We start from the raw sequence: 21471 nt of genomic DNA on the forward strand, positions 1-21471 counted from the left end.
GAAGGCTGGAAATTGTTCTTTGCGAGGCACCAATCATAGTATCGTATTGCATTTGTAACAGTTCGAATATTATGCAATATTTTCGACATTATGCAATAATTCGTAAATATTTCTTTATTTTCGATAATCCCGTTATTAGCATTTATATTTTTTGAATTGTTTTAAGTAAAATATTCTATATAAATATTTCATCTTTTTTTTAAATAATCGATAATTTGAAAAAAAATATTTTTATATATTTATAAAATTTAAATTATTAAAAATATATGATTTTTTAAATTTTTCTACATTTTTTATTTTAAATATATTAAAAATTATTTATAATTATATTATCTCTATTAATAATTGTTATTATTTTTCTATTTTATACATATTATTATTTGATTTAAAAAACTATTTAATTCACAATAGAATTAAAAAAGAGAAAAATATCAATTTTTATTTCGATATATATTTAAATTATTTAAATTATTTTTAATATATAATAAATATTGAAAACATAAAAATATAACATTTTAGAAAACATATTATAAAGATCACGTATTCTTTTTTATCATATATAATAAACATATAAATATATATATATATAATTGATTGTAAAAAATTGACAAACAAATTTAATTTTGATAATTATTTAATGAAAACAATAAACGAATAAATATATATGCATAAAGAAGTTTATAATACGTGCTCATATATGTTATATATGTAATATGTATGCCATCTAGTGTAAAGAAGAAGTATTTAAAATACATATTTTGCAAAGTGAAATAAAAAGTTACATATATGGGATTAATATGTGCTTATTTGAATACAAAAAGAATATTTCTCATTTTATTATTTTTAAAACGAAATATTTTGAATTAAAATAACACATATTTTATGTTATATTAATACCCGATATCATAATTTACAAGAATTATAATCGAAACTGTTTTCGATTATATTCAAAATCTTTATTAATCAACTGGATTGTTGATATGGCATTATTGACATTTTTTTAAAGTTAAATAACATCATCATATTAGTTATTTACCAAAACAATGAAATCTACGCTCAATGAGCAATGACCAATGCTCATTTTGCCAAACTGAAGGTGGTTGTATTATGTAGAATATCATTCTTTGATAAATACTTAACCTATTTCAATTGCTCCTTTTTTTGTAGAAAAAAACTGTACTCTCCTTTATGTATAATTGTAGAGTAACAAAGCATTTCATCTTTATAATAGAAGGATTTTAAATCACGTAGATAGTATTTATATATATTGTGAAAATGGACAGTCTTTTCACACAAAATATTTCAGACGAACCAGAGGATATACCACAAACAGATGAACCAGTTTGGGTTCTAGGAAAAAAATATAATGCCATAAGAGGTCTAATAAACAGTTACATTAAAAAGATCTTTAATAAATTAGATATGTAAGATCTTAAATTTCAGAACTCGACGCAATTCGTAGGGATATAAGATCCAAATTATGGTTTACTTATCGAAAAAATTTTGTACCTATTGGTGGTTACAATTCTACATTTACATCCGATAAAGGTTGGGGTTGTATGTTAAGATGTGGTCAAATGGTTCTTGGTCAAGCTTTAATTATATTACATTTAGGTAAATTTCATTTTTATTTAAATTTAATAATTTTAATATATCATTTAATATTTTTACTATTATTTTAAATACACTTTTTATTCATGAATGTGTTGATAAAATTTATTGATTAAATTACTTTATAAATAATAATTCTAAAATGACTATTTATAAATTAAAATGGTAAAAATTTAATTATTATATATATTAATTTAAAATATTAAATAATTAAATAACTATTATATAAATATCTATATATATAAAATAGGTAGAGATTGGCAATGGAGTCTGGAAACTAGAAATAGTACGTATCTAAAAATTCTAGAACGCTTTGAAGACAAAAGAAATGCTCCTTTTTCTATTCACCAAATTGCATTAATGGGAGCATCAGAAGGAAAAGAAGTTGGTCAATGGTTTGGTCCTAATACAGTAGCACAAGTATTAAAGTATATATTTATTATATTTTAAATATTTATGTATATAAGGTTTGATATTTTATCAAATTGTAATTTTTAGAAAATTAGTTGTGTTTGATGAATGGAGTTCAATCACTATACATGTTGCTCTTGACAATACATTAATAGTTAATGATATTTGTAAGTGATTAAACTTTTCATTTTAATGTGCTTATATATATATTTTTTTATTTTAAAATATAATTAAATATTTATAGTAAAACAATGTAGAGTAGAAGGAGGTACAACAGTGGAAGCCGATGGTGATGCTCCATTAAAAGCACCTAGCCAATGGAAACCTTTATTACTTTTAATACCCCTTCGCCTTGGATTAAGCGAGATTAATCCTATCTACATAAATGGTCTTAAAGTAATAAAGAAATAAATTCTTGCATGAATGGCTAAAATTGGAGTGAAATATGGATGAAGTTAAGGATAATCTATTCATACCTATAATTTTTCAGACATCATTCAAAATTCCACAATCTCTAGGAGTAATTGGAGGAAAACCCACTCATGCATTATATTTTATAGGATGTGTCGGTATGAATACATTTGAAAATAAAAATTATTAAATTAAAGAAAGATATATATTAAATGAATTACTTAATTAGAGAGATTATTTATAAAAATTAATAATTTATTTTGTAATAAATTGGTAATTAAATTTAATTTCAATGTTATTTGTAGGAAATGAAGTGATTTATTTAGATCCTCATACAACACAAAAATCAGGTAGTGTTGCCAAAAAACTAGAAGAAGAAGAAATTGAAATGGATGCTACCTATCATTGTAAATTTTCTGGTCGTATTCCTATTATAGAGATAGATCCTTCTGTAGCACTTGTTAGTAAATAATTAATTCTATTTAAAAACTATCAGAAGATTAAATAATTAATCACATAATATATTTTTAAAAAATAAGAAAATAATATATAATATATATTTTAGTGTTTCTTTTGTGCAACTGAAAAAGACTTTAAATCTTTATGTAAATTTATTCAAGAAGAATTAATAACACCAGAAAAGCAACCTTTACTTGAATTATGTGCAGAGAGATTAGCACAATGGTCGGTTGAAGATGTTGCTTCAGAAGCAATAGCAGCTTCAAGTTGTAAGTATTTTTAAATTTGTACAATATTAATAAAAAAAAGTAAAATTTTATATATTTATAAGAGTATAAATAATTTGAAGTTTTATATTTCATATATATATATCATATATATATATATATATATATATATATATATTATATATATATATAAAGTATAAATAAATTTTAGATAAATGTTACAATTAAATTTATTATAGTTGATTTTAAAAATTTTTTTATAGTTGTAGATTTTGAACATGTAGATCCACAATGTGATACATCTGATGAAGATTTTGAATTACTTGGTTGATATTTCATTATTAACAAAATCTACGATATAAATAATGTATATATAACATCAAAGAGTGAAATGGTCCACTCGTACATAAAATACAACCATTCATTCAATACTTAACTAGTACTATTTCAGTACTGAAAGTTGAATAATAAAATAATTTATACCAAATAATTAAAATATTGTATATATTACTTATATTTATAAGTTTTTTGGACATGAGTAATTTATATCGTTAATAATAGCATTGATAACATAAAATAATTTTGATATAAGCAAAATTTTCTATAAAAAAAGATATTTTCAAAATACAAATTATATTTAATTTCACAAACAATATAGAATATATTTACTTTTATACCAATTATAATAAAATAATATTAATATATATTAAATATTATAAATGATTAAATTATTAATAATTATGTATTTAAAAATCTAAAGATGAAAAAATGTTATATTTAAAATAAATTTATTTTAGCAGAATCTTCTATATAAAAATATTTAAACATAAAATATGCTATATATGTATAATATTCATTTATCTCTCTTCCAACTATAATTAAATTATATATTAATTTTAAAAATATATTAAAATTTTCTAAAACAGTAATTATATAATGAATTGAATTTGATACAAAAATTAAAAATACTCATGTCCTTAAAATATTTTTGCCTTCTTTAACAAATAATGCATGTGATGATTTTAATGGTGATATAAATATATTTCGTAAAATATTAAGAAAATCAAATTGAATTCTTAAAAGTTAAATAAAACTTTTTACATTATTTATTTCAAATATATGCTAATAATTTATAATGCTAAAGTTTAAATATAGAATATACATATATGTATACAAAAATAAATTGATTTTCATATTGATTAATATTATATATTATTTGGATTAATAGATTTTTAATTTTATAGAAATAATTACTTAATACATAATTACTTAATTTTATAGAAATAATTAATAATAAAAATTTTTATAATTTCAAATTTAGATAAGATGCTTAAAATTATTAGCTAAAATTTGATTAAAAATATTTATTGATATTTTAGAGTTCAAAATATCATTAAAAATTTTATGAATCAATAAAAATATTGCTATTTCTATATATTTATGCTTAAAACTATTTTAATATTATGTTATTATGTTTAATAGTTAAATTTGCATTCAAATTATAATGAAATTTATTGCAATCTAATTAAAATATATCTACATTTTTATAAAAATTTATAAAAAAGGAAGTACTATTATTATTATAAACTATATAACTAATATTATTAATAATAGTTTAAGGTTTTCTAAATACTTGTTACATTATTATTTTGTTAAAAAATAAAAATGTAAAAATTAATAATCATGTGATATATAAATATATAGTTTCATATTTAAATATGGAATCTTTAATAATTTTTAATAAAAGAATATTTTATAATATAATCTACATATAAGATAAATTTTGGCTGCTCTTTATAAATAACAAAATATATTTATTTGAATAGCATAAAATTTACTGTATTTCAAATTTTATGTAATAAAATAAAATATACAGTTTAAAATTGTTGCTATTTTTTTAGCAATAATAAACAAGATTTTGATAATATAAAACATGTGCGCATTATAGTTTAAAAATAATTTACAAATTTTGTAATACTCTTTAGTAAGTGGATTCCGATTATTTGGGACATTGAATCTTTTGATCTGTTTAATATACAATTAATATCTAATATATTTATAAGAAATATACATTAATTATTTATATAGGGCAGGTAATCTTTTATTTTTTCCAATATAATAATTTTTTCAATTAATAATAGATCATAACATTTTTTTTATTGTGTTACATATTATTACATTTTAGCTTGAAAAATTAAAAAAAAAACACAATTTTTAAAAATTACAATATTCAATATATTCTATTTGATTCTGAAATGTATGCACAATTAATATTAATTTTTTTAATTTCTAGAAAAATAAAATTATAATGAACAAAAACAAAAAAAAAAATGCAAAATATAAATAGTGTGACTTAGAAAAGATGGCAAGACAAGGGAATGATTGGTTATTTCTAATTAGATCCATATAATCATACACATAAGTATGCATTTTGATTAAATTATAAATAAAATCATATAGTATGATAACTATGGATGGAATGAGGAAGGATATTCCTTGTATTGTCCCGCTTGTTATTTTTTTTATAATATTGGAATTATCTGTTACAATACACTGTCCCAATTGAGAGGAAAACTATGAATGATTATCTCTAATGATTGGTTTTTGTTCTTCAAACTTAATTTCAAATAAACAACTACCCGATTAATCGGTGGCTCAAATAAGCGGAATCTTCTATATAAAAATATTTATATAGTAATTTATAATAAATTACATTATGCTGTAATTATTAAATTTTCAATAAATATTCTATGTTTTCACATTAACAATATTATTTAACAATCATAATTAAATTTAAATTAAATATTATAATACAATATATAATATAAATTAATATGGTTATAAAGAAATTATATTTTTATATAACACAAACAAAAGTATATTTTCATTTTTTTCCAGATTTACACTTAGTCGTTAATGTATAATTAATGACTAGAATATCTTTGGAAAAAAACAAATTCATTGTATATTACATTATTGATTTTTTTTGGCCTCTGATATGCTATATTTACGATCTTTTAAATTAATTACAACTACAGTAATATTGTCAGCAGAACCCCTATATATAAAAAACAAATATACAATATATAAAACGGTTAAATTAATATTAGATTAAATTGTAAAGTGAAGTTATATATTACCTGTAATAACTTTGTAATGTAATACTTTTTGCACCAAAATGTGGTTCATTTATGCGTTCCTTAATAAACGCAACAGCCTCTTCATTTGTAAATGTATCCCATAAGCCATCTGATGCCAAGACAATAAACATTGGATTATGATCACTAAGATCAAAAGTTAAAATATCAGGATCAGCAATAACTAATTTTTTATCTTTTAATGGATAATCTCCTAAAGCTCGAGAAGTTGCTAATATACCAGCAACTCTCCACACACCATTGAATGTCACTAAACCACCAGCTTTATTTATTCTTTTTCTTTCTCTTTCCTAAAAATTATTTTTAGAAATGAAGTGTATTTTAATAATAAATGCGATTTATATAAATAAAATTATGTACTTGTTGTGGTTTATGATCAAAGGATAAAGGTATAGCATTTCCTTTTCCATCACACATCACACCTCTTGAATCTCCAACATTTGCTACAATTAATTTATTGTCTTCTAGAAGAGCAATCAAGGCAGTTGTGCCTTGTAAAAATTTTAAAAAGTTATTTTTAAATTTAAAGAAACTTAATAAAATTATAAAAATTATAAAAATATATATATAATTACCAGCTATATCCATGTTTTTCTTAGCAGCTTCAACTAATAATCTATCCACTGCTAGTACTTCATCAGTTAATAATCTACCATAATTTATTTTATTTCCATCAAGATAATTTGCAATATCTATTTTTTGAGGCTTTTCTATTGTTCTGCATGGTCTTATCTTACAATTAAAACAAAAAAAATAAATATTTTTTTTATAACTTATATTTAAAAGATAATAATTAATCATACTTCTCTTGTTATTGGTCTTTGTAAACTATCCAATTTATCAAGCAATTCTGGATCAGTTACATCAATATTTTTTTTGCAATCATCTGTCAATGATGTGCTTACAGTTTTACGAAAAGATTTTTTACGTTCAAGATATCCTACATCACTTTTTTCTTCTTTTTTTTCCATTTCTTCATTTTTCTGTATATTTTCGGATACATATGATGTTTTACCAGCTATCATATTTTTTAATTCAATCACTTTTTTATTAATATTTGGAATAAGTTTATCACGAGCATAATTTGCTGCAAACTATTGAGAGAAAAAAAAATATATTAAAATTTTGTATTTATAAATAACAAAAAGATTTAGAATATTAACATATCAGTATACTATATGTCTTAATAATATCTTTTGCTATATTTAAAAGTAGTGACAAATAATAAACTACATTAACTATAATTATATAATTTAACTATTAATATATATTATATTTTTTACTAAAAATATTAATGAAAAACAATTTTTCTGTTAATTTATTTTTGCATGCATACTATTATAATAATATTTAAATTTTTCTATTTAAATAATTATATAAACAATAACAAAATGTAATAATGTAATAATATTTGAAATTAATCTATAATGATATAAATTCTAAGAAATTAATATATATATATATATCTTTACTTATAATATAAATATATATATATATATACTGTTAAAATCTATATTTTAATATTTTATATTTTTTAATTTAATTTTCACTATTATTATCTGACTTTACCATTATAACTTTATATTATAACTTTACCATTATAAAATATTTTTACCTTATTTTTGTGCCTTTAATCTGCAATTTTGAAAGACTATCATCATATCATATCAATAATGTTATAAAAAAATTACAATAAGAATTTAAAATATTATATAAAATTTCAATAAATGAACCTTTTAAAAATATTTTCAATAAATAAACTTTTAAAAATATCCTATTAATACAATTGATTAAATTTTTATAATATCTAAATAAATTTATTTTTTAAATATTTTTTAACTTACTTCTCCACCATGTCCATCAAATATTGCAAATAAAGATACACCTGTATTGTTCATATCTTCATTTACAACAAAACGATCTTCCATACGAGCTCTATGACCTTGAACTGCATATGCAGCAATATGTCCTTGTTTTAATTCCCAACTAAGTTTCACCCCATTATTTACAGAATCATTAACTAAAAATTGTAGTTTTGATACCTAAAGAGATAAAATATTAAGTAATAAATAATTTTTTAAATAAATTAAATAAAATTCAATTATATAACTAATATTATCTATTTAATTATAAATTATTATATAATTTATTTTTTTATATTTATTTTTTACATACTTTTGATGTTGTACGACCAAGCGTATATTGAATTCTACCTAACAATGATCGGCTCCATACATCAACAGCTTGTATATAAAATAGAATTATTGCCAAAACTGCACCACAAATTAACACTTCTGGCTTAAACGCATATACTCTCATGATCTTCCAAAAATAACCCAAAGGAGTATTTATTCCAGCATTTAATCCTGTGGGAATACCCACTGCAAACTTTGATACTAGCTTCATATATGATACATATGTCTGTTACACAATCCCATAAATGTAAAATTAACGATATGTTTGATATTTATAAAGAAAATTTTATAAATAAATTTTAAATGTTCAAACATATAAATAAGTAAATATTATTATCTATTATTGATTAATAAAAAGATGACAAATGAACTTATATTGTTTTATATGTTACAAAAATTTGAGAGCAATCAATCGAAACTATTTTTGAATACAAATTACGCGAAATTGTAGATCAAATATATGATAAGTATTCTTACAAAAAATATTTTTCTAAAAAAAAAAAACAAACATTATATTTGATTATTTTTATATTACCTGATATAAAATCTTGTCTTCTAGTTCGTCATCCATAATCTAATACAAAAAATATCTTGAATTAAGCCAGTTTTCTTGTAAATTTGTATGTCAATTATATTAATAATTATTTGTGAACAGATAAATATTATAGAGCACCAAATATACATGAAAATTATAAAAAATTAAAAAATCATCGAAAATTCATATAATTATTTCTTTGAAAAAACTTTTAAAATCTTCAAGAAAAAATCTTCTGTATATTATTTAATATCTACAGCAGACGATGCCAAATTACAAACGTTGTTGTAGATAGATGTTTGACCTCACGCCGCAATTTTAAGCGGCATTACAGTATTCCATATTATTTATAATTAATTAGAATTATCTTATTTATAAAATTTAAATATTTTTCAATTATATATAATATTTTTTAATATTTTTTAAACTAAGTTTAAAACATTTATTTCTTTCAGATATATAGATAAATATAGATTAAACTAATAAAAAAAAATAAAATAAAATTTATTAAAGTATATTTTTATAGAAAAATATTGAAATATATTATGCTTTTAATTTATTTAATAATATATATATTTTTATAATCATAATGCGATATAGATATCTTTAATTGTAATTTTTATATTTATTTATTTTTATATTATTACAATTTTTAAAAATATTTTTGCAGCAGAACATATAAAAAAAAATAAAATTTAATATTATTAAAACGAATATAAATATGATTTTGATTATTCCATTATAATTAAAACTTTATTTGGTTGTAAAATTAAAAATTGTAATTTATTATGATTTCTTATAGTTATAAAAAGACCAAGAATTTCAATAATATAAAATTATAATAATAAAAAAAAAATCATTATAAGCATTAGTCAAAACTTTATAATACTTTACAATACTTTATATTTATAATATTAATTAAATTAAAACTTAAAAACATAAAAACAGAATTAGAATATTTAGCTATTTAACTTTATTTGAAGAATAAGTAATTATTGTATTACATATATTTATATATCTCTTATGTATATTTATGTAATATATAGTATATATAATTTCTAAGGATAATATTATATAGGTTGCAACGTGTTTAAATAGTATTTTGTATATAATGTATATACCGGATATATATATATATATATATATATATATATATATATATATATATATGTGTATTTGCAGCGATGTATTACGCTGTAAACTGCATAGAGAGAACTGTCATGCGTTGCTACGACGTGAGTTTAGAAGCCGCGTAAATATGGCCGCGGTAATAATCTGTGGTTAATATTGTCCAATGTAATGAGTATGCGTGATGTTCATGATTGCTTTAGTTGGCGAACGGTGATGAGATCAATGTGTCATCAACTAAGATGAGCGAAAGGAAGTTTACCCGCGGCCTGGGTAAACCGGGTATGGCCGCTCAATTACGAGAGACTGTCTCTCAGGTAGTACGTGAAAGTACGGTACAGGTAGGTTTCTCTACCTGATACATTTGCCGCTAAATTTTATACAGATTTTTTTATTATTTTTCGAAAAAAAACATGTAATTAATTAATACTAATGAAAATATATTTTCCTTTTAATTATTTATCAGGAACTTTATAACATCATTAATTCATTATTTATGATAATTACTGTCAACTAACCCGGGAATAACTATAAATATTTCAAGCTAAAGAAGAGATAAGCATGATGCTAAATATCAATTTTTTACTTGTATTTTTTAAATTCCATCCATTATTTTAATTTCTTATGTAGTAAATTGAGATTCTTTTAAAGATAATATTATTCACATTGAAACATTTCCATTTATGGTAATAGCTTCATTTATTATTTGTTAAATATTTTTTTTAGTTAAAAAACAAATAATTTCTTATTTTTAGATAAAATTATATTTTTATACAAATTTATTTATAAATTAATATTTAATTCTTAAATATTATGTTAAAAGTTTTAATATACATATATATAAATTATATATTTATATATAATAATTATTATAGCTTTTAATTAAAAATGTATAATTTTATAGTTTTTAATTATTATAATATTTTTTTTACTTTTTTATTATTTATTTTATACAAATATTTTAATTTCAGAATAAACCACATTTAGTAGAACCTATAGATTTTGAAAGTTTTGTATTAAAGAATAAAACTTTATTACAAAATGATCCTCAGAGAGAGCTTCTATTATATCCTCAAGATGATGTTTCAGTGAGTATTTCTTATCTATTTAAAAAAATTTACATCCGTTGCATGAATAGATAAATCATCATATAGATTCATATATAGGATATTAATAATATGCTACTTTTAAATCTATTTTTTTAAAATTATAATACAGGATTTTTAAAAAATTTTTTTATTTATAAAAATGTTATATTTTAATGTCTTATAACATAGGTATATTTATAATATATATGATAAATATATAATTAATATTTAATAATAATATATATTTAATATTTATTTATTATAAATGTATAATTACATATATAAAATTATTATATAAATAATTTACGAAAATATAATAATATATATATAATTGTAATAAAAAAAAGGAAAAATATGGAAAATTATAAAAAATATTATGAAAAAATGTTAATTTGATTTTAATTATTTTTATTGTTTTGTTATATCTTTTTTTAATATAGCAAGTGGTATTACCTAGAAGATACCGTACTCTTGTACCAACTGTATCACAAACTTCAGATAATGAGGAAGGAGGAGAAAATCTTCTTACAAAAGAATGTTTACGAAGTTATACATCTAATTGGAATCTCATACATTATAAATATTCAGCATATAGTGGAACTTATCTTGAATTACCTAAGTATGTCCTTATGTTTCTAGTGATATATATATATATATATATATATATATATATATATATATATAATATTGACAAATATTTTTAAATGTTTTAATCATGAAATAATTTAATTAATTAATAATAAATTAATAATATAATAAAATAATAAAATAAATAATATTTCATATTAATGAAATAATGTTTTGTACTTTAATATTAATTATTCCAATATTTTTTTTGATAATATATTATATATATATTTTATATTAAATATATAATAAAGTATATTGTATTAATTTTTTTATATTTTCTTATTTTTTAGAATAGCAAAAATAGAAGATCTGAAAGATGAAGTATATGAAATAGATACAGAAGTAGATCAGGTTGATGAGGTAAAATATTTTTTATTTTTTTTTTTCTTTTTTTATATAAAAACAATTTGAGATAAAACTAATTTAAAAAAAATTTAATTTAAATATTTATTTTTATAACATTAAATAAAGCTAATTTTTATATTATTTATATTTTGTTTTTTATTGTAAAATAATAAATTTATTTTAAAAAAGATATTAAATTTATTTAATTTTATTAGGAATTAACAAAGAATAATGGAATAACAAAAGAAGGTTATTTAATGAAAGGACCAGAAATTGGTAGTAGTGATCGTATGTTTGCAAATATTGGTTCAAAATCATTCAAAAGAAGGTTTTGTCATCTTAGGCAAGAAGTTGATGGCACATACATTCTTGAACTTTTTAAAGATGAAAAAAAAGGTGAAGCTAAATTGACAATAGTAATGGATTTTTGTACTGAAGTTGTTAGAAATTCAAAACGTGGAAGATATTGTTTTGAATTAAGAATGAGCGGGACTCATAAATCATATACTTTAGCAGCAGATAATGAAACAGATATGCAGGATTGGTTACTAAAATTGAGCTCAGTATTACAACATTATAAACAACAAGAAGAAAAACGTGCTGCTTCATTAGAAAGAGCATGTAATACACCTCCTCCTTCTCCACAACCTATGCAGGTATTAGAAATATAAATAAATATTATTTGAATTTTTAATATTTGAAATTTATATAAATGAACTATTTTATATATAATTCTATTTGATTTTATTATTTGTAGGTTTATGGAACACTCAAAGGCTTGGAGCAAAGTATGAATCCACAATTGATAAAATATTCTAGGGAAACAGATACTAGTATAGCATTAGCGAGACGAGAAAATCGTAAACAATTATTTAGTATTTATCCTCATATACCACATATTAAACAACAGTTGGGAAATTGTAATGAACAAAATATTGATCCATATAAAGAACAATTTGGACAAAGAATTTTTGTAAAATGTGAAAGTCTTAAATTCAGATTACAAGCACCAATAGATGAAAAGGAATCATTATGTCAAGTGGAACCTTATCAAACTACATTAAGTCTTTATGATGCAAGAAATGGTAGAAAACTAACTGAAAATTTTCATTTCGATATTAATCATGAAGTTATTCAAGAAATGATAAAAGAATTAAGTCCTGTAGGTATTATGACAGAATCTACAGAAAATATTAAACTACCAAATGATTTGAAAAATATACCGTTAGATTGGATTAAATATCCAAAACAGGTTTGTTTTTTTTTTTATTATTGAATTTTTAATATAATATTATTAATATTATTCTATATTATCAATAATAATCTATATTTAATAATAATAATAATAATCTATATTTTCTTAGGCCATATTTAGTATTAGTAATCCTCATCCTGATATATTTTTGGTTGTAAGAATAGATAAAATATTACAAGGAAATATATGTCAAACTTCTGAACCATATTTAAGGGCTACAAAAGATCCACGATTAGGTTTAAAAGTACATAAACAAGTTAGAGCATGTTGCCAAAGGTAATCTTATATATAGATATATTATATTTAAAAATTGTATATTTGTTTGTGTAATATATTTTGTTTAATAATTATAATTAAAAACAGATTGGGAAATTATAGAATGCCATTTGCTTGGGCTGCTAGACCATTATTTAGATTATATAGTAATGAATTAGATACATCATCAGATTTTCCTGCAATATACAGACAAGAAGGGAATAAAATAAAAGATGAAGAACTACTCAAACTTCTTTCAGAGTATAGAAAGTATGTATTATAAACATATATAATAAATTATTCAAATACATTTTGATATTTTTTATTATAGGCCTGAGAAACTTAGTAAATTGACTGTGATACCTGGTTGGTTGAAAATAAAAATTGAGTCAATTACAGATTTGTCTGATAGTATGTATTTTGAAGGATTATTAATATTTTTCTAATAGATATAATATTTTTAATATATAATACATTTTGGTTTATTTTTATTCTTTTTTTATAGATACATTATCTACATCTTTAGCACCTTTAAAACCATTTCCATTACCACCAATATCTGAACCTACTTTTGAAATTGCAGAATTTGAAAGTATTTCAGAAAAAGATGTTCATCCATATACAACTTATATTAATCATCTTTATGTATATCCACAAACTCTTTGCTTTGATACTCAAAAAATATTCACGAGAGCTAGAAACATTGCTTGCATTATTGAATTACGAGATGATGATAGTGAAAATACTACACCTTTAAGAGTATATAAAATATTGCTTTATAAATAATTGCGTTATTAATAAATACTAATTTCATCTTTTTATAATAGTGTATATATGGAAGACCCGGTACTGCACTTTTGTGTTTACGAGCGTCTTGTGCAGTTTTACATCATAATGCAATTCCTTCTTGGTACGAAGAAATTAAGATACGGTTACCACCGAAACTTCATGCTAAGCATCATTTACTTTTCTCTTTTTATCATATAAGTTGTGATATGAATAAGAAAAAAGAAAATGGTGTTGAAAATTGTGTTGGTTATGCTTGGTCTCCCTTGTTACATAAAGGAAGGTATGCTAATTGTGATTTATATTATTAATAAAATTAATGAATCTAATTTTTGTAATATATAAATGTAATATTTAAAAAAAAAACTATTTTAATTATTTCATATATATTTCATATATTTAATATATAATAATATATATATATATATGTATATATATATATAATAATTATATACATTTTATATAGATTAAATGTAGATATGGATATGAATGTACAAACACTACCTGTAGCGACACATTTACCACCAGGTTATCTTTCAATACAACCTCTTGGGTTAGGCAAAGGGGTAAAAATTTTTGTTTTATTAATGTGAAAAAATAACAGAATATAATGATTATTTGCAATTATTATTCCTAAAATTTAAAAAATATAATTTTCATTTTAGAATGCGGGACCGGAAATTATATGGGTTGATTCCCAACGGCCAGTATTTACAGTAGCATTTCAGTTGATTTCAACAGTATTTACTCGTGATGTACATTTGCATAATTTATTTGCTCACATGGAACGTATCCTAGATACAAAATTAGGAGCAGTACCAGCAGATTCAGAAACCTGCAAAATATTAAAAGCTGCTCATGCTGTACAGTTAGTTACTGTTATTACATTTCTTCCTACTATTTTAAATCAATTATTTACTTTATTAATTTCTACAACAAATGAAGAAGTTGGTTTATATATTATAAGAGTTTTAATACATTTTATAAATATGGTACATGAAGCTGGTAGAAAAGAAACACTTCAAGCTTATATCAAGGTAAACATTATTATATAATATAATAAAATTCATTTTATTAAAATGAAATTTATTAAAAAATTATTTTAAATATTTTACATTAATTATTTTATATTAATATATTTTACAGTTTGTTTTTGTACCACCTTCTCAAGGAAACTACATTTTCACAGTTCATGAACAATTAGGAAAACATCTTCCTACATTATTGCAACTAAGCAATACTGATTTTTTAGTAGTAAATAAATTTATGCATCACTCTAGTTTCTTTTTTGAGATAATGATTAAAAGTATGGCACAACATTTGTTATCAACAGGAAGAATAAAAGTAATAATAAAGTTTTACAATATATGTAAAATATTGTAATTAAATCATATTTGGAATGAAATTTAATTCAATTAATAATTTAATTATTTTGTAGATGCATAGAAACGAAAGATTTTCTAAAGAATATCATGAAAAAATTCGAAGTTTAGTGGAAGTTATTATGCCTTATCTTATGAATAAATATAAAGAAATGCCAGTTGAAACTCATGAATTGAATAAAAGTCTTGCACAATTCTTAAAGGTAAATAAATGCAATATAAATAAGCAAAAAATAGTAAAATCAATAATTATTAATCTAAATATTATATCATTTATTTTTTTTAAATGACAATATTTTATTATTTTATTGTGATATATTTATATTTATACATTTATTTATAATAGAGATGTCTTACATTTATGGATCGTGGATTTGTTTTCTTTTTAATAAATTTATATATGGATAATTTTTCTCCTGGTGATCAACGTACATTACATGATTTTAAATTTACATTTTTACAAATAATCTGTTCACATGAACATTATATATCATTCAACTTACCAATGATGCAATCACGAATTACTTCCAGAGGTAAAATTAATTAATATTATATTATATTTGATATTTAAAATTATAATATAATCATTTTATGCTTTATTTAGAAGATACAGAGAGTGATCCAGAATGTGATGGTATGTTAAGTCATACACTCCCGTGTTTATTGTTATTGTAGCTAGTGAATGGGAGTTGCACAGAATTATCTCGTTATTAATCACTATGAATCAGTAGATGTTTAGAAAATAATTTCATTCTTATTTATTGCTATGCAAGACTGTTTCATTATATTATATTAAAATGCACTAAAAATTGTGGAATTTATAAAATACTATATAATTTTGCAATATTTAATACAATAAGATAGATTTACATAAATTTATTTTATATTGGTTATTATTATTAGATAATTATCATATTTTTTTATGTAAAATTTTATATTTGTATCTTAATATTTATTACTTAAAAACATTTTAATGCAAAAGAAATGCATGAATTTGCAAATAAGATTGCAATTATAATTAACGAAATAATTAATATTATTAAATGATGAACAATTTTATAAAATATATTTTTTTCATTTAAATAATGTCTATAAAATAATTAATAATTTATAATAAACTAAAGAAAAAAATTTCATTTAGTTATTTTAATTTTATTTATTATCTTCAATATAATTAGGTGGCCCTTGTATGTGCATATTTTTCTATTCTCATATTATTTAAGATTATAATATATCAAATAAATTAATTTTAAATATTTCTTACAGATTTAATAAGTGAATATTGTTTATCTGAAGATTTTTGCAAACATCATTTCTTAGTTGGACTTTTAATGCAAGAAGTTAGAACATCTTTAAATGAAATTGTACAAATTCGTAAAGTAGCAATAGCTACATTGAGAGATTTAATGGCAAAACATGAACTTGATGAGAGATATCAAAATAAGGTAAACTATTTTTATTTATTTTTTTATGTTTTTATAAATTATATTTTAATATGATTATTTTTTAAATACAAATATTATTTAAATATAATTTGAAAATAATATAATTTTATTATAGGGTCAATTAAGTAGAATAGCATCCATTTATATACCATGGTTAGGTATTGTATTAGAAAATCTACATCGATTACAATCTATACATGACAATAGTAAAACAGAAATTAAACAAAATGGTGCCAATAGAATATCAACTAGTAGTTCATTTTTGGCAAATAAAGATACTGCAAGTAATGTTACAACCACTGGAACTCCAAAATCAATTCATAGGTATACTTAAAGTGAATTTGATAGTGTTATTTTGTTTGAAAAATATCCAAGTGAAAAAAATTAAATTTATATAAAAAAATATATATAGGCTTACATTACATTTGGAGACTCAATCTCCGATAAGAGCATCTATGCATCTACGAGATTCTACATACTTCGCAGCCATAGCAGGTCAAGGTTTAGTTAATGGATATTCTTGTACTAGTATAGAATCAGATACATCAACAATATCTGGTGCTTCTCAATCTAATATATCTCAAGAAACTACTATTATTCGTGAATCAATTGAAAATGGTACTGGCGAAAAAAAAAGACATTCTCGTTCTTTAAGTGTTACTCAATCATCACCTAGATGTGATAAATTGCAGTCATCAGAAGTTAAAGATATTTTACTTTGTTTTTTATTTGTGATAAAATATTTGGGTGATCATCAAGTTATTGCTTGGTGGCAGCAATGCAGTGATTGTGAAATTTTAAGTTTTTTTACAATAATAGAGTAAGTTAATATAAGTTAATATTAAATTAAAAAAAAACTATTTTTGATATAAATATATTATATATTATAATATATTTATATTATTAATTTTTGATTTTAGAATGAGTCTTCATCATTTTAAATATATTGGTAAAAGACAAATAGCTACAAATATGGTAAATAATTCTGGGAAGCCTCGAACAGTGAAAGCAATGACATTACCAGCTAGAATGGCACCTCCTGATTTTTCTAATGAAGGACCTACTACTAGTACTTTGCAGCCACATAATACTACTGTAAGAGAAAATCTTGTTGAAAATGATAGTGGAAAGATGCATCAAGTTTTATTAGAAGCGAATATGGCAACAGAAGTTGGTCTTATTGCATTGGATTGTTTAGGATTATTTTGTATTCATTTTAAGGTATAAAATAATTTTAAAAAATTTAGATTTGATATATTATATTGTATGTTTTTTATATTTTAAATATATTTTATATTTTTATATTTAATTTTTATATTTTTTATACTTTTTTTATAGGATGTACTTTTAGCAACAGATGGTGACAATCCCATTATGCAAAAAGTATTTAACATATACTTATCATTTTTGCAAGTTGGACAGTCTGAAACTTTATTACGTCATGTTTTTGCTAGTTTTAGAGCTTTTTTGAATAATTATTCTATAATTCTGTTTCAAGGTATAAAGTTTAATAATTAAATGGAATTTTTTTGAAATAAAAAACAATTAATATTTAATAATTTTAATTGAGTGATTATTATTTTATTATTCTTATAGGCAATGCAATTTTATGTGGTCGTTTATGTTATGAATTATTGCGTTGTTGTAATAGTAAGTTAAGTTCTATCAGACAGGAATCCTGTGCTTTACTTTATCTTCTTATGAGAAGCAATTTTGAATTCACTAGTAGAAAAGGATTAACTAGAGTTCATTTGCAAGTAAGAAAAGATCAAAAAGATAATTTTTCTTTTTTGGATTAATTATAATTATATTTTTTATAAATATTAATACATTATATTTATAAAAAGGTAATAATATCTGTTTCTCAAATGCTTGGAAATGTTATTGGATTAAATAATTCAAGATTTCAAGAATCATTATCATTAATAAATAGTTATGCTTCATCTGATAAAGTGATGAAAGGTACTGGTTTTCCAGTTGAAGTTAAAGATCTTAATAAAAGAATTAGAACGGTTTTAATGGCCACAGCTCAAATGAGAGAACACAACAATGATCCTGAAATGTTAGTAGATTTACAACATAGTTTGGCTAATTCTTATGCTAGCACACCTGAACTGAGACATACATGGTTAGAAACTATGGCTAGAAATCATGCAAGAGATGGAAATTTTTCAGAGGTATATATTTTAAAATTTTATTAAATATAATTTTTAAATGAAAAAATATTTATGATATTATATTCTCATTATTTTCTTAGGCTGCTTTTTGTCAATTACATATTGCTGCATTAATAGCTGAATATTTGAAATTAAGAAAAGTTCATACATGGGGAGCAGAAGCCTTTGATAAGATTTCCAAAAATATTTCTAGAGATGAATGCAGTCTTAAACTTGATGCTGGTGAGATTTGTATGTTTTACATGTATTTATATTTTGTATTTTATATTTTTATTATTTTTAATTCTCTTTTTCATTTTCGTATTTTTTAATGTATATATTTATTAATTAGAAATTTAGATTAATTTTAAAATTTTTTTTGATTAATATAAATATTAAAAAATTATTTGAAAATAAAAATTACATCTTTTAAAAATAAAATTTCATAAACATATATAATGGAATTATTTTAGGTGTACAAGATATTCATTACAACGAATGTATACTTCTTGAACAATTAGAAATTTGTGCTGAGATGTTGGAAAAAGCAGAACGTTTTGAACTTCTTGGACATTTATACAGATTAATAGTTCCTATGTATGAAGAGAAACGAAATTACGAAGCGTTAGCAAATTGTTATTCTCATTTGGCACAAGCATGTAATAAAATTGTTGAAGTTACAAAATCCGGAAAAAGACTTCTTGGAAGATTTTATAGAGTTGCATTTTTTGGTTCAGTAAGTATTAATATTTGATAATGTTCTTTTTATTTATATATAATTTGTAATAATTATATTTTTCAGGCATATTTTGAGGATGAAAATGGACAAGAATATATTTATAAAGAACCTAAAGTTACATCTTTATCAGAAATTTCAGAACGTCTTCATCATTTATATTCTGAAAAATTTGGCTCGGAAAATGTTAAAATGATAATGGATTCTATACCTATTGATATAACTGAATTAGATCCAAAAATAGCATATATTCAAGTGACGCATGTCACACCTTATTTTGAAAAATTTGAATTAGAAATACGGCAAACAGAATTTGAGCAGAATCATAATGTATTATGCTTTATGTTTGAAACTCCATTTACTAAAGAAGGAAAACCAAGAGGTAGTCCAGAAGAGCAATGGAAACGTAGAACAATTCTTACAAGTAGGTTTGTCTCAATTTTATTTATGGTTTTATTTATAAATATATACTTTAATTTGTATTATATGATTTTAGCACAATATTCTTTCCCATATATTAAAAAACGTATTTTAGTAGTTGAGAAACGAATAATGGAACTGAGTCCAATTGAAGTTGCTTTAGATGAAATGCGACAACGTGTTCAAGAATTAGAAGATGTAGCTCTTATAGGTCCAACAGATGTAAAAAAATTGCAATTAAGATTACAAGGAAGTATATGTGTTACTGTGAATGCTGGACCACTTGCATATGCCTCTGCATTTTTAGATCCTGCTCTATCTCCACAATATCCAGATGATAAAGTTGAAGAATTAAAAGATATCTTCAGGTATATTTTAAAAAAAATTTTTTAAAAAATATATCTTATGAAATATATATATATATGAAATTATTTCTTTAAATATCCCGTATTGATTTTTGATTATTAAATTATAATTTCATATTATGCGATTTTTTCAGAGAATTTGTTAAAATATGTTACACAGCTCTTCAAATAAATAGCAAACTAATTACATCTGATCAACATGAATATCAAGAAGTATTACGTGAAAATTATCAGAAACTTTGTCAAAATTTATCTTCATTACTTGGAGAACCTATTTGGCCTGATGAACAAATTGGAAATTTTAAACGTAACAGCGCTGCTTTATTTAGTGCTATCAGTGGTGCTAATAATCATACAAATACAGCTTAAAATAAAGAACTATTAAAATGAAATCATCTGCAATTAAATTAGCTTTATTTTTTATGCATTTTTTTGTATAAGTGAATGGTACAAATTGGGTTCTAATTACATTA

General features: G+C 21.5%; 3 protein-coding genes across 9 annotated transcripts; 2 read left to right on the forward strand and 1 right to left on the reverse strand.

The window, feature by feature from the left end:
• Positions 1-766: 766 nt before the first annotated feature.
• Positions 767-3609, forward strand: LOC552197 (cysteine protease ATG4B). Of its 2 annotated transcripts, none has more exons than XM_624574.6 (10): positions 767-1096; positions 1168-1378; positions 1444-1614; positions 1862-2039; positions 2110-2189; positions 2267-2418; positions 2513-2591; positions 2739-2893; positions 2999-3161; positions 3383-3609. In XM_624574.6, the coding sequence occupies exons 2-10, from the start codon at positions 1276-1278 to the stop codon at positions 3448-3450; spliced, it is 1149 nt and encodes a 382-aa protein (XP_624577.2). In that variant the 5' UTR covers positions 767-1096; positions 1168-1275; the 3' UTR covers positions 3451-3609. The 2 variants fall into 2 exon arrangements, with proteins under 2 accessions (XP_624577.2, XP_006571701.2); XM_006571638.3 differs by having other exon boundaries at positions 774-1099.
• A 2348-nt stretch (positions 3610-5957) lies between these two features.
• LOC552068 (protein phosphatase 1L) lies at positions 5958-9307 on the reverse strand. 3 transcript variants are annotated; one of them, XM_006571641.3, is made up of 8 exons: positions 9008-9307; positions 8453-8698; positions 8122-8319; positions 7081-7371; positions 6853-7009; positions 6638-6741; positions 6260-6567; positions 5958-6177 (listed from the first exon to the last, which is right to left on the reverse strand). In XM_006571641.3, exons 1-8 carry the CDS (start codon positions 9041-9043, stop codon positions 6093-6095), a joined length of 1425 nt encoding a protein of 474 aa, XP_006571704.1. In that variant the 5' UTR covers positions 9044-9307; the 3' UTR covers positions 5958-6092. The 3 variants fall into 3 exon arrangements, with proteins under 3 accessions (XP_006571704.1, XP_624449.2, XP_006571705.1); XM_624446.6 differs by having other exon boundaries at positions 6638-6768; XM_006571642.3 differs by having other exon boundaries at positions 6638-6768; positions 8453-8643; positions 9008-9171.
• An 894-nt stretch (positions 9308-10201) lies between these two features.
• On the forward strand, positions 10202-21390 carry LOC410777 (dedicator of cytokinesis protein 9). Of its 4 annotated transcripts, none has more exons than XM_006571644.3 (29): positions 10202-10476; positions 11107-11223; positions 11664-11842; positions 12144-12213; positions 12414-12854; positions 12956-13450; positions 13563-13729; positions 13817-13978; positions 14040-14119; positions 14214-14467; positions 14536-14777; positions 14961-15060; positions 15160-15531; positions 15641-15838; positions 15933-16079; positions 16223-16409; positions 16481-16510; positions 17143-17321; positions 17437-17645; positions 17734-18141; positions 18242-18542; positions 18660-18819; positions 18918-19078; positions 19169-19498; positions 19579-19720; positions 19951-20213; positions 20280-20637; positions 20710-21001; positions 21133-21367. In XM_006571644.3, exons 1-29 carry the CDS (start codon positions 10378-10380, stop codon positions 21365-21367), a joined length of 6378 nt encoding a protein of 2125 aa, XP_006571707.1. In that variant the 5' UTR covers positions 10202-10377. The 4 variants fall into 4 exon arrangements, with proteins under 4 accessions (XP_006571707.1, XP_026298308.1, XP_006571706.1 ...); XM_006571643.3 differs by having other exon boundaries at positions 10378-10476; positions 19579-19729; positions 21133-21390; XM_026442523.1 differs by lacking the exon at positions 16481-16510 and having other exon boundaries at positions 19579-19729.
• Positions 21391-21471: the final 81 nt, after the last annotated feature.

This window comes from Apis mellifera, linkage group LG1 (genome assembly GCF_003254395.2).
Source record: "Apis mellifera strain DH4 linkage group LG1, Amel_HAv3.1, whole genome shotgun sequence".
Classification (NCBI taxonomy): Eukaryota; Metazoa; Arthropoda; class Insecta; order Hymenoptera; family Apidae; genus Apis; species Apis mellifera.

Coding starts and splice junctions, on each gene's coding strand:
- LOC552068 (XM_624446.6), bottom strand. CDS start 9,043: ATGGATGACGAACTAGAAGACAAGATTTTATATCAG. Junction 7,372..8,121: donor TTGATGGACATGGTGGAGAA/GTAAGTTAAAAA, acceptor TTCTCTCAATAG/TTTGCAGCAAATTATGCTCG. Junction 6,178..6,259: donor ACATTACAAAGTTATTACAG/GTAATATATAAC, acceptor TTTTATATATAG/GGGTTCTGCTGACAATATTA.
- LOC552197 (XM_624574.6), top strand. CDS start 1,276: ATGGACAGTCTTTTCACACAAAATATTTCAGACGAACCAGAGGATATA. Junction 1,615..1,861: donor TTTAATTATATTACATTTAG/GTAAATTTCATT, acceptor TATATAAAATAG/GTAGAGATTGGCAATGGAGT. Junction 2,190..2,266: donor ATTAATAGTTAATGATATTT/GTAAGTGATTAA, acceptor AAATATTTATAG/TAAAACAATGTAGAGTAGAA.
- LOC410777 (XM_006571643.3), top strand. CDS start 10,378: ATGAGCGAAAGGAAGTTTACCCGCGGCCTGGGTAAACCGGGTATGGCC. Junction 13,451..13,562: donor GGATTAAATATCCAAAACAG/GTTTGTTTTTTT, acceptor ATATTTTCTTAG/GCCATATTTAGTATTAGTAA. Junction 13,979..14,039: donor CTTCTTTCAGAGTATAGAAA/GTATGTATTATA, acceptor TTTTTATTATAG/GCCTGAGAAACTTAGTAAAT.